The sequence below is a fragment of the Heptranchias perlo genome, chromosome 10, assembly GCF_035084215.1.
Source record: "Heptranchias perlo isolate sHepPer1 chromosome 10, sHepPer1.hap1, whole genome shotgun sequence".
Lineage (NCBI taxonomy): Eukaryota > Metazoa > Chordata > Chondrichthyes > Hexanchiformes > Hexanchidae > Heptranchias > Heptranchias perlo.
This window is the reverse complement of record NC_090334.1, coordinates 32,103,700-32,117,468: the sequence shown is the minus strand read 5'-3', so window position 1 is coordinate 32,117,468 and position 13,769 is coordinate 32,103,700. Positions and strand designations below refer to the sequence as shown.

Here is a 13,769-nt window from a genome sequence, read left to right as displayed (position 1 = left end):
TTGCACTAATGTGCACCGGAGGCTTCTTTACAAGATCGAAGCCTATGGTATCAGTGGTAATATATTGAGCTGGATTGAGAACTGGCTGGAAGGCCATAGGCAGAAAGTAGTTGCAGATGGATTTGATTCTGTTTGAAGACTACTCACCAGTGGTGTCCCGCAGGAATCGTTGATGGGACTGTTGCTCTTTACTATTTTTATTAATGACCTAGATGTAAGTGTTGGGGGTACGTTCTGCAAATTTGCAGATGATACCAAGATCTGTACGAGCGTCAGGACTGTAGACGATGCCCAACTGCTTCAGGAGGATCTTGATGTGTTGGGGGACTGGGCTCAGGACTGGCAAATGATGTTTAATTTGGAAAAGTGCAGTGTTATGCATGTGGGCAGGGTGACTGCTGAACATACTCACACCCTTCAGGGAAAAGCTTTGAAGCAGGTAGAGAAAGAGAATTGAGCGTTCTGGTGCACAGATCACTAAAGGTTCATGACCAATGCCATAAAGCGATAGCTAGAGCGAATAGGGTGTTGGGGTGCATTTATAGGACAATTGACTTTAAGATAAAGCACTTTATTTTGTCCTTGTACAAGGCCTTGGTCAGGCCTCAGTAGGAACACTGTATCCAGTTTTGGTCTCCTCACATGGTGGGTGATATTGAGGCTTTGGTAAGGGTGCAAAGGAGGGCCACTACATTAATTCTCAGCTTGAAGCATCTTGGTTATCAAGATAGGCTAAAAGTACTGGGACTCTACACTTAGAGAAGTGTAGACTTAGGGGGTGTAGGGAATAGATTGTGTTCAAGTTCACAGTTTGTTAGGGAGGACCAGGGGTCATAATTTTAAATTGTATAAGGCCAGATCTAGGTTAGATGTCAGGAGGTGGTTCGTTTCCTAGAGAATAGTGGACCTCTGGAACAGGCTGCCAGGTGGTGGACGCCAATACGCTTCAAACGAGAGCCAGACCCAGTAGGACATCGGTAGGCAATGCATAGAATTATCAGAACCAGAGTGATTTCCTGCATTAGTTTCGATTGTCTAAAGGTCGGAGAGGAATTTCCCAGAAACTTTTTCCCCCCCAAATTGGCCTGGGTTTTTAATCTGTTTTTTTGCCTCTTCCAGGAGATTACGTGGCTTCAGGTGGGGTGGGGAGTGTATATATTGTGGTGCCCATGGTATCACAATGTGTGTGGGACAGGCTAGATGGACCAGAGGGTCTTTTCCTGTCAGTCAATGTTTTTGTGTTAGTAACGTCAAAAGATAATGCGCTTTGCAAGATTAGCATAAGGTAAAGAGATAGAGGACTACAGATCATATTAGATTAAAATGCTAATCTAGTCAGATCACTACAATTAGATTTTTTCCATTTTTTAATAGGAATATAGAAAACTGATTTAAGAAACGTAGAAACTACAAACAAGTTGATAATTTCCAGCCATTATTGCATATTTGTGCTTGTGAGAATTTCTATTGAGGAAACGCTCTTGCATTTACTTCTGGGCAAATACAGCACAATCACACAAGGACAGCCATGTACTGTATTTCTCACAGTAATTATTTCTGAATGGTGGCTGACTAAAGTGTATCACAGATAACAACTAGAAGGGTGCACTCCATCAATTGCATAACTTTTCCTTGCATGGGTGACTTCCCCTATTAAATTAATCTGCAGTGCAAAATAGCTATTAACTTAAAGGGCAAAGAAATTCTTAAGGGAGCACATCCTCACTGCATCAGTTGTGAATTCCACAAACTGGCCCACCTGGCTTCAAACCACATCGTCAATGCCTGCAGCCTGTGGTTTTCTTTTTAAACTTGTGTGAATTCACTTTGTTTTAAAACCCAGCCCTTAAACATAATTGAATCCCCAAATCCTTTCCGTGAATAAAAATTAATCAAAAATCCCAAAATGTGACAGATAGATAGATAGATAGATAGATAGATAGATATAGATATATATCACATCACAATCACAAGAGTTTGCCAAGAGAAGCTGTAAAAACTACAGATGTGTTGTTCGAAACAGTCAACCCAGTTTTGGTTATTGTACAGTATAGTATGATTGCCTGTATCTTCTTCCTTCTGTATATTATTTTTATCTGTGAATAAATCTAGACTGTAGTTTTGGTCTACATCACAGCAGTCGGATGGTGTGATATTTTCCACTGTCTGAGGTGACAGGAGAACATAATAGGCATCCTAAACATTTTCCAATGAACAATTTTGTTTGGAGTTTAAGCAATTTTAATTTGGGGTTAATTGTTAGACCTAGAGTAGGTAAACCAAATATGGCAGAGAATAAAGACGCAAGATTCAGTTCATAGCAGACTCCATCTGCTTATGGAAACTGTTGTCTAAATGTTTACATGAGTAAAAGTGTCAGGAGAAAGTTCAGACCGTAACAATTTAACCATTTAAGAATGTTTAAAACTGCAACTACAAAGTCTCGAATAAATCATACTGCAGAAAATGCTTCTGGTTTTGTTTCTCTAAATTTTATCAATCATTTCAATGACACCCTGCAGCAGATGTTATAAAAGTCAAAATGGCTATTGAAAAAAGTGATCAAATATCAAAAGAAACAAGGATTTTAGATGACTTGATACTAAATTTTAAAAAAAATTATCCACTCAAAATAGAAAAAAAACCCCTCTATGATTAGAATACTGGATGAGATCAATTTATATTATGTGTTAAAGTGGAATTGATATTGCCAATCTGATTAGACAACATAAAGTATTCTGGGATTTCCAGTTAAGCAATACAGACCAGGAGTTGGAACGACTGTTGCTCTTGGCTGTCCAGATACTTCAAGTGCTTTCCTCTCAACTTCTGCAGAAGAAATTAAAGTTAACATTTCAGTCAAATTGCACAACTACGAGGAACAGTTTTCCGTTTGTGTGGAATATATTTGCCTTGTCTAAAAATCTATGTTTATATTTTTGTGTCTGAATGCAAGTGGGGTTGTAGGGCTATTTATTGCCTTTTGATTGGTTCATGCTAACCACATATGGTTATGTGGTAAGCTGGGACCAAATAGTGCTAACTATATGTTAATCCTGTGATTAGCAAGGACCAATCAGGTTCTCAACAAACACAGAAAGCAGGCATTACATTTTATGTAAGTTTAAACAACTCCAACCATTTAAAAGTAATAACTGAAAATTTAAATAAACAGACTGAAATAACATTGAAATATTTAAAATGTACACATTTAAAAATTCAACTTCCAGCTGGAATTTTGACTCAGTTGCAGGTCGAGGCAAAGTCAAGGCCTCAGCCCCTGGACAAACGTAAGCCTCGATTTAGTCAGCTGATGATGTCTACTCAATTCCATTTTGTTTTAATGATTCCTGTAAGCATTGCCACAGAAGATCAGCTGGTGTGTTTACGAAACAAAGTTCATTAAAAAAACATTATTCCAAATAGTTTACAAGCTAGCATGCCTGATTTGGTGATTAATATTCTTCAGACTGGTCTTTGTTAGTAAATTAATCAGAATAGTTTTTCCAATGCAACTTTTATAAAAACCTACATAAGACAAATTTATTCCATAATACCTTAATCAATCCTATAGATAGATATTACTAAGTAATTAGATACCTTTTCACTGGTGATATCACATTGCTCAACTTGTTGTAAGCGTACCTCTGGAGTTTAAACTTTGCTAAACTACATAAGTCCTAGGTAAAATTCCTTGTTAAAGAAATAATGGGCTGTTTTTCTCCACATTTAATGACTTGCTAACAAAAACGCATTCTAGGAAAACTCACATTGAAAAACATGCGATTTCGTTAGCAGGCCGTCAATTAAGGAGAAAGCAAGCATTCGATCGTCTCATTTTTACTTACAACGGGAATTTCACCCCCATTTGTTTATTTACTATTTGAAATTCTTGAGAAGAATAAAGCACCACCCACTGGAAACTGAAAAGGAACCGATCCATCGAGGAAGTGGTAGAGATCGTATCCCATTTGCAGAGGAAGCCTGATAATTTTCTTGTCCGGGTAGTTTCTGAAAATGAACCACTCCTCCCAAGGTGTCAATCACACCGCTGAAATAAACCACAAAAAAAAGACAATGGGGGAAAGATAGTTAGCATTTTAATTTGGGAACGGTTCTTGTTCCTAATGCGTAAATTGGCTGCTGTGTTTCCCTACATCACAATAGTGAAGACACTTCAAAAATGTTTCGTTGGCTGTGAAGCCCTTTGGGACAGCCTGAGGTCATTGAAACGCCCATATAAATGCACGTTCTTTCTTTAATTTAATTGCAATGTAATGAAACTGAAATAAAACCCAGGTGGTACAAAACAGCACATGCCCTGTGTCTGATTAAAGAATATCACTGAGAACATCTGTTGGTTATAATATTAGCATGAATAATAATATTTCACTCAATATTGACTTTTATTTGTTGTACTGCCAAAGGTATACACTTTGTATGGTTACAATATGGAACACTCGTGGATAGCTGACTATCAGTTTTAGAGAAATCCCAAAGACTATGAAAAAATTACAAACAACTAGAATTTTTGGAGAAGCCAATGAAATAAAAACACATTGAAAATTTACAATGAAGAGAATTTCAATTTTTAGTGTTTATAAAAGTGCTGATTAATTTAGATTTTTAAGCTTATTTTTGCTGTACTTGCTTTTAGTTTTCTAAAATCAATAGTGTTCGATCCATTGAAGTGAATGGAGACGTGAATTTGCCAGAAGAAAGGAAAGACATAGAATTTACAACACAGAAACAGGCCATGTTGGCCTTTACCCTCCACCTGAGCAAATAGTTTTAATCATATTTACCCACCCTGTTTCCATATCTCTTCAACCCTCTTTCCTTCAAAATAAATAAGGATGAGGAAGGCCATTAGTTCATCCCATCCAGGAAAACCTGGAATCCTCCCATTAAGGTACAACTGTCTCTTAAACGACTCCAAGGTTTTTACCTCCACTGCACAACCTGCAAGTTTATTTGCTCTTTACGTGAAGAACTTTCTAACATCAATCCTAAATTTGTATTTTGCCTGTTTGAACCTCCGTCCTGTTGACCTCATGTCAGGAGAATAACAAGAATAACAGGAAAATAGAAGAAAAATAAAAATATAGAAAAGTTTTTCTTCTAACTTTCTAAGCCCAATCTCACATGAATTATGACATGATTTATATATTTAGTTCTGTTCAGCTTGGTCTTTTCTACAGTCATACCTGCATTATCTAAAATATCAGGATCCAAACAAAAATTATTCCTACTGTTGTCATACAATCTGAATAAAATTATCTTAAGTTTCATGTATGTATTATTGCAGAAATCACAAAGCTGAACAGAATTTCATATAACTCACCACAGAATGCTTGAAATTGTCCTTGCAAAGTACTGTTAAATTTTCATTTTGACTCTGATTATTTGTCTCATCTATTTAATGCTTCACACCATATAGTCTATTGAACTATCATATTGGCAATGGGTTTATTATGTTTTTCTTTCCTCCTCCAAGGCTAAGTTCCAATTCTCAAACCTTAAACAAACCTATAATAGGAATTATTATTACACGTTCAGAAAACAATGCATTAGAGCGACACCTAGAGACCACTGCTATGATAACAGGAACTTCAATACAGATCAAATTCAAATCTTTGTCCCCAGTACCTCATGGCAAGGTACTTTTCCAATAGAAATCCAAGGGCAACTAGCCCTTCGTACATGCGCAATGTGTTTTATTTTCTTGTCAATTGCAGTTTTTCACTGTAAGAGAAAGGTCATTGAAAAGAATTAGAGAGAAAAGAGACAGAGTAAGAGAGGAACCAATAAACAGATGGGAGGAGACGAAGCCAATAATCACTTTGGCATAGCTAACTCCTTTTCTCGAACTCGTTCTTCCCAATGTTGCCCTAAAAAAAAGACCTGGCCATTATAAACACATTCAAAAGAGGAGTGAGGCAGCCTATCAATAATGTAATGCAACTGCGGATCCTCTGATGCAAATGCTTACTGGAATTGACCAGGTAAAGAGAAAGTAACTATTCCATCAAGCACACCTTGGTCAAATCAATAGGAAACTCACACACAATATCCACTGCCTGTCTGTGATCATTCTAGGTGAGGCAGTGCCTCACTTGCTTCACCTGATGTGCTGCCTCTGGCCATATCACAAGATATATCACCCAAGTTTTAGCCCATAGTGGTTTTCTTAAGTGATTTATTGCCTAATCTACTGCTCCTACAAGGTGCTCCTCTAGTGGCTTGAGCATGGGCGGTGGAAGGCTGACACTCAGATGAGGACCCTTGAGATGTTTGTGGTTGACAAAACTCTAGGAGCTCAGAGCCGTGAGGACCTAGCTGCAGGCAGTCTTGGCTACTGTCGGGGCAGTCTGGCCCAGCTGACTTTCTTGCACCATGACATCAGAACATGGGAACATAGGAACAGGAGTAGACCATTTAGACCCTCGAGCCTGTTCCACCATTCAATAAGATCATGGCTGATCTGTGACCTAACTCCATTTACCCACCTTACCTCATATCCCTTATTACCTTTGGTTAACAAAAATCTATCAATCTCAGATTTAAAATTAACAATTGAGTTAGCATCAACTGCCGTTTGTGGAAGAGAGTTCCAAACTTCTACCAGCCTTTGCGTGTTTCCTAACTTCACTCCTGAAAGTCGTGGCTCTAATTTTTAGGCTATGTCCCCTAGTCTTAGACTCCCCAACCAACAGAAATAGTTTCTCTCTATCTCCCCTATCAGTTACCCTTAACCAGGCATTGGTTGAGGGGATGGCAAGGCAGCAGATATGCTGTCATCATGAGAGGGGGCCTACATGTACCACTCCCATTGAGCCACTGCATCCCCCATGGGACTACGGCTCATCACTCACACTGATCTGGGGGAGAGCAGACTATAGGAGATCTGAGTCGTGGTTGAAGCCCCTATTCTTGGAGTCCACCATCCTTTTGAAGAAGGTAGAGATGGTGGAGCTCAGAACCTGAATGGCACCAATTTAAGCTTCAATCAAAGCTGCAAGAGCTGGTAACACAGGTTCTCGTGCAGGGAGCTTGGTTACAGTGTCCACAGAGGTGACCACATGCACCATACTAAACTGCAGAGCGCTAATGTCACTGGCCAGAATGATGCACAAGCTGCAATTTGATCCTCAGACATGCTGCGGCAGCTGATAGACAGGTTTCCCAATACCTCCAATAATCGATGGTGCATATCAAGCAGTTTCCTTTTTGTAGGCTGGGTCTCTGAACTCGGCAGCTCTGACCTCCTCAGCAGAACTAGGACCCAGGCTTGCCCTCCTGCGAGCCATCTTCTGGGATACCCTTTCCACTAGCCTCTGCTCACTTGTGCTCTGTGCATCCCCCTCTAGCTCACTATCTATCCCAAACGAAGTGACAATTCTATGCTGGTGCTTGGGAGGGATGGCGTGAGTGATGAGTGTTATCCCCCTCCAAGTTTTTTCTTGCAGGGTCCAATGATGGGAAGAGTTTAGATAAAGGGGAGAGGGTAAGGGGTCAGTTTCTCCCTGGATGGAGGCTGCTTCCCCCCAACTCACCACCCATTTGCTGGTCTTCTCCCTCTTGTTGTGAGGCAGCTTGACCTGCAGAAAGAGTTGGAGTGAGTTGGTGTGTGGTTCTTGTAAAATATTGTACAGCTGTGTGAGGCATCTCCATGTAGTGTGGGAGAAGCAGCAAGTTGTGAGAAGGATGGGGAGGTGGTCATGTGCAAGAGAGTGGCTTCAGTGAAAAATGTGTAAGCAGTTAGCAGATGAGTGAAAGGCCTTCCAGTTATGACCAGACGACCTGTTGTGAGGACATCAGCAGCAGGTGAGTGTGTGATTGTAACAAGAAGGAGAGATGGTGCAGTGACCTGATATGACTGGAGGAGAATCATGTGGAGTGAGGGAGAGAAGAGTTGAGAGTGTTGAGGGTGGGGGGGAAGGTGTAATAGAGGTAGAGACAGCAAGACATCAATCTCACACTTGCTGTCCTGATCAGGTTGTTGAACCTCTTGTGGCACTGAACCCATGTCCTTGAGATGATGGTCCAGGCATTTACTATTTCAGTCACCTCCCTCCAGGCTTGCTGCTGGGTCTGTTTAGGGACCCAAATGCCATCTAAGGGGAAGACAACCTGCATGCGTGCCCTCACCTGCTCCACTAGGATGTCCACTGCTGTGTCATTCAACCTGGGGGATTCTTGCCTTTGACATGCTGCTGCGAAGAAACCCCTGCACCAACCACAATTTGCAATGGGTGAAATGACAGCCCTCTAAGACTTGCTTTCATCCTTTAAATTTGTACTGGGACCAATGGAAATCCCATCCCTCAATTGGGCGGGCTACCAAAGAGATCCAAATTAGGCTCAACCGTCAAATTGGTCAGGCCTTCCGCTCACGTGATTAGGCAGCAGGCAGGCCCACCCACTGACTGCCTGAAAACTGCTTGAAGTGAAAATTTCCCCCACCAGCCCCCCCCACAATCAGCTTGAGGGATAGAACTGAATTATCATGTTTGAGTTTGTTTCTTCAATTATGTAAATCAATTCAATTATCTTCCCACACTCAAACTCCGTTCCCTTCAGCACATATTGTTCGAGCAAAGGTATTTAAAGTATAAATACAAAAAACAGCTAAAAGTATTGGTTAATATTGGGCCATAATTTGCTGTCAAAATAATGGTGAGGCTAATGGAGATTGCTGTTAATTATGCACAAATGGTACAGCAACTTCAGGCGAGGGGCAGATGCACGATTAAACTCAAAAATCCAAAAGTTGCTGTCCGAGCTGTGCCGTTCTGCCATTAGCTTCGCAAAAACAGCATCTCGCTGTCAGGCTCACCATTGAAATGCACTGAATGGCATGAAGCTGCTTTATTTAAGTGGTAGATACGAACTAAACTCATTACAGAAAGTTAAGTCTTTTCCATTCCAGTCTAAGTACCCTATTAATGATGTGATAATTGTTAATTACTGCCAGTCAACCTCACTGGCACTGAAAATTAATTATTACAAGTGGGGTGCTTCATTCCTTCAGGTTTTAATTGTTGGAGATTTCAAAAATGTAAAATGTAAAATTTAAATGTTTTTTTAACTTTTCCTTTCCGCCTCTTTTTGCTCTCTCTCTTAATCCAATCTTTCTGTCCCTCTCTTTATTTCTCTTCCTGTACCTGATTTGACATTGAATTCACCCACTCTAATTTACACTTCCTTCTCAGTCCTTGCGCTGTTAATTTCCCAATCCTTTAATCTGATTGGTTAAAGAGATACCCTGTTGGTTGCCCCTGTTCACTCAGATGCCAGATGCCCTGTTTCCCTCACTGCACCGTTATCAGCTCACACTTTCAGCAACTTGCCGCGCAAAAATTTTAAAAATCTAAAAGTGCAAGGGCGTGTCTAACTAACAGCAAATGCTGCAATGTAAAGAGATACTGAATCAAATCCAGAGTTTAAAAAACAAAAATAAAACTCCAATGTAATTTTTTTTACCACACGTACCTTATTACTAAAGATATCCAAAATTAACTCAATATGCAGAAAATCTTAGCAGCAGTATTGTCCATTTCTACAGTGGAGGGCAGTGACATAAATAATTTGTTAATTTACTGATGTAAAATTCTGCAGTATACAAGCAATCAGTGACCTTCTTACATATAACATGCAGAATGCCTCAGCCACTATTTGAAAAAACTCTCTTCCAAATAGCAAAATGGAGAAGTGTATCTATTATATATGAAATAGTGTGAAATAAAGCCGCACCACAATAACTCCTCCAATTCAGGAAACCATCTTGAGATTGTGTGGTACACTACCCAAACTATCATTCTATTTCCTTCTTTAATTGTTATTTAGTATAATGCAGATCTACATACAAGTGCATACAATGGTGTCACTACATGTTTGAAAATGATAGGTTTTTTTCCACAGACACATTTGCAGTAAACTGTTAATTGGAAAGAGGGCCCTGAAGAAAAATAATGTCAACACACTATAGCAGTAACATAGTTTTCACCCGTAGCTGCTTTCATAAGTTCAATATTTAAAATGAAAACTGATCTTTTTAAACTTATGATTCTCCATTGCTGCAGATGACACTGCAGCATTTGGGAATTCAATCAGTTCATTTATATAAAAGCAGATATGTAGTAAATAAAATAAATATTAAACAAAATAATTAAATAATCTATTAAAGAATAGATTATATAAAGGACAGGAATGAACTAGATAATTACTCCTGAATTACAAAGACTTGTTCAAATAAAGAAATCCAAATTAATCACAGTTACTGCTGTTATCAATGTTACAAAAACTTCCTAGGAGTTCAGATCAGCCAAACACCTTAAATCTTTAATTAACTCAAAAGCTCTACTCATACCACATTACTAACATCAGTTTAAAAGCAATTACTTATCATGGTAACATCCATTACAAAGGACAAGGATGCTCTATTTATTCATTTACTTTTAAAATAAGGCTACATCGTAGCCTCATTCCTCTGGTGACTACTTTGAAACAAGCAAAGATGTTATTAGAGTTGCTCTATTATATTTCTAACCCAATTGGTTTTGCTTCCTGAAATAAAACAGAAAATGCTGGAAATATGCAGCAGCTCAGTCAGCATTTGTAAAGAGAAAAGACAGGTTATGATGTTTCGATTGCGAACTGGTCTTTTGCTTTCATTGATAAATTGACGATGGTAAAATTGCAGTGTTACTGATTTTCTTGCCAATGAATGAATAAGGCACCTTTCAATGAAATACAATGTAAATATTATGAATACACAAAAAAGTATGACTGATGCTTTCTTCACATTTGATTCCTGGATTTTAGATTTTTGTGGCATTTTATAGCATTTCATTTTTTTCCCTGCCAATTTTCTGCCTCCCTTTCTCTCCAGATACCCTCTGACCAAAGATGACCAAGTGGCCATTTTTTATGTGAGCCAAGAAAGTTGAGCGTTGGCAGGCAATTCAATCATGGAAACCATGCAGCTGGGCATCATCCTGTCATCATCTAACATCTACACATGTGCACTTTGTGCAAGGTTGCTGGATAGTGAGTTGAGGAGCAGAAACCCTGCAAAACATTCTCTTCTCTAAACTAGGAACACTGAGCTAAATTGTAATGCCACAGCACTGTCCTGGCTGTGATTAGCCAACTCAGCACTGACCAGAGTTCAAATCTGGAACCTATCTATTGTAAACAATTTTACAACACCAAGTTATAGTCCAGCAATTTTATTTTAAATTCACAAGCTTTCGGAGATTTTCTCCTTCGGAAGGAGAAAATCTCCGAAAGCTTGTGAATTTAAAATAAAATTGCTGGACTATAACTTGGTGTTGTAAAATTGTTTACAATTGTCAACCCCAGTCCATCACCGGCATCTCCACATCGGAACCTATCTAGTGTGAATTGCTCAACTACTCAGTGAATCAACACATTGGGCCATCCGGGGAGCACATATAACGTTTTAAGGTTATAAGGTGGTACTGCCATTTCACCTGAGAAGATGAGATGTTGTACAATAATGTAATGCCTTTAGTTAAATTGAATCAATAGCAGCAGCAACAACACTACTTACAGCAGTTGGCAGTTAACTCTTTTGCAACATAAGTGAAATGTTTATATAGCATACAGAGATTTCTACAAGAATAGGATTATTGCAAAGACCACTACAAAACTCTAGTTTGCTGCAGTTCTATGTAATGCCAAAAAGGTAGTTTGTTACCGTCATTGATGGCTTACTGTAGATCAAGTAAGTTAGGGCTCAATGTTATCTGCATCTGAAGTTAATTCTATTTAATTTATACCTGATACAAAGATTTATTCACTCTTCAGATTAGGGTGGCCTGCAGTCAGCTGATAAAATGCAAACATTTGGAAGACAGCACGAGCCCTGTACTTTATTATCCTATCTGAAGTGGAGCACTCTGTTTCCTTACAGTGCTCCATTCAGTGGCCCAGCTAAGAACTGGCAAGACTCCCTTGATGAAGGTGTTGGAGTGTGAATGCTTTTCAAATGCAGGCACAAACAGACTGCTGGATTTATTTAACACTGAAATCAGGCAGCAATGTAATTTGATCAAATTTAAATTGTTACATTTGTATTAGTTTACTGCTCAATTTGATGATTGTCTCTAAGAAGATACTGCAGTACATGTATATGTAACATGATGGCCACATGTCTAGTGTTTTCATATTTGCTATGATTTGGAATTCAGTAGCAGGAGAGTGAGGTGTGGAAAATCCTCCTTTACAATGGCTTTGTCAGAAATAATCAGACAATACGGTTTTTTCTGTGTTTCCATTGTTTTCAAAATGTTGCTGGGATTCTTAGCATAGGAGATGCAGGATGCAATATAGCAAATCTGTGTCACTGCAGTGCTAAAAAAAAGGTTCTGTGTTGCACCTTAACTAATTCCAACTTTGAATTTAACATTTCAGTTTTCTCTTCAAATTCAGCCAATCTGAGATATGTCTATTTACACAAAAGTGTCTCAACGGCAAAATGCACTCATGCCTGCATCAATTTTTCAGTGAATTTAGTAGTTCGATGCAAGCTTACTGTGATTACCACCAAAAAAAATCAGCAGAAGACTAGACACAGATATTACTAAATCCTACATTTTCTCTTTAACTCCTTTGTCTTTTAAAACATATCAACGGAAATTACTGGAACAGAATGAAGGAGTTATGAGGGAATCAGATTACAGTTCCCCAGTGAATGCCAGACTTCGTTCACAGTTTAATTATGGTCAAATGTATCTCTTTAAGAGACACCACTGTACAAATCTGTTCCCATTAAAGGAACAAATTCAAGATCCAACACAATTTATATTTAAAACACAGAACACTTCTTATCACTCATGATTCATCTTTAACTCCTGGAGCACCATTGTCAGGATAAGTCCTTCTGGTTCTCTCAACTGGCTGTATCACTGATGGGTTATCCTGTTGGGGAATGGGCTGATTTGGCCTTCTGAATATTAGCTGATTTTAACGTAATAATTTCAATTGGTGCTCCAATGATGCAACTAGGTACATTATGGTGTTCAGTCTCCTGATCGGCCTAAGAACCTGCGTCTGGAGTCAGTGGTAAATTACTGTCTGAAACATATATAGGCCACTCCCAATTCCCAAGTGGGATGATAAAAAGGCAGATGTAAACAGCTGTGTAGGTTGTTGAAACTTGAATTAAATTAATAAAAAATAAAGGTTAGATTGGGTATTTTATTCTTAGACTGCTGACAGGCTGAGGGAAATCACTGTCTCACTGGATGTGAAGGTTTTGCAAGTTTTCAGCTCACGCACTGTCACTCTGAAATAAATCCGGACGTCCCTTGACAAAGTTATCCCAGATACCAAGTTACTTTTGCTTAGCTCCTATAGATTAAAATCTATTTGAATCCATGATTGTTGAGGGGGCAGCATGAAGGGGAAATGAGAGTAGCCACACCTCGTCTGGCACCTAATCCTATCCTGGACTGGAAAGGGTAGCCAAACCTAGCAGTGTATACCACTTACAATTATTTAGATTTGATCTGCACAGTCTACTCTTAAATACTCTTGTCCAGATATTCAGAATGTACATCAACCTGTTTTACTTCTAAATCAACCATAAATTTTTTGGGAAGAATCTGAAAAATGGACATCGCTACTGTATGCGAATCATGAACTGACTTCACATGCAAAGCTATTTTTCTCTTATACTGTGGGACAGTTGCTATAATATTGCAGTAATAAAGATATTCCAGTGTTAGGAATCATTTTAT

At 38.9% G+C, this 13,769-nt stretch overlaps 1 protein-coding gene across 1 annotated transcript in view; it reads right to left on the bottom strand.

The window, feature by feature from the left end:
* Positions 1–13,769, bottom strand: part of coch (coagulation factor C homolog, cochlin (Limulus polyphemus)) — a 36,749-nt gene that overhangs the window by 17,795 nt on the left and 5,185 nt on the right. The window contains exons 5-6 of the mRNA XM_067990996.1: positions 3,918–4,051; positions 2,767–2,829 (exon numbers count right to left, since the gene is read on the bottom strand). Coding sequence (XP_067847097.1) covers positions 2,767–2,829; positions 3,918–4,051 — 197 coding nt within the window. The remainder of the gene's footprint in view (positions 1–2,766; positions 2,830–3,917; positions 4,052–13,769) is intronic.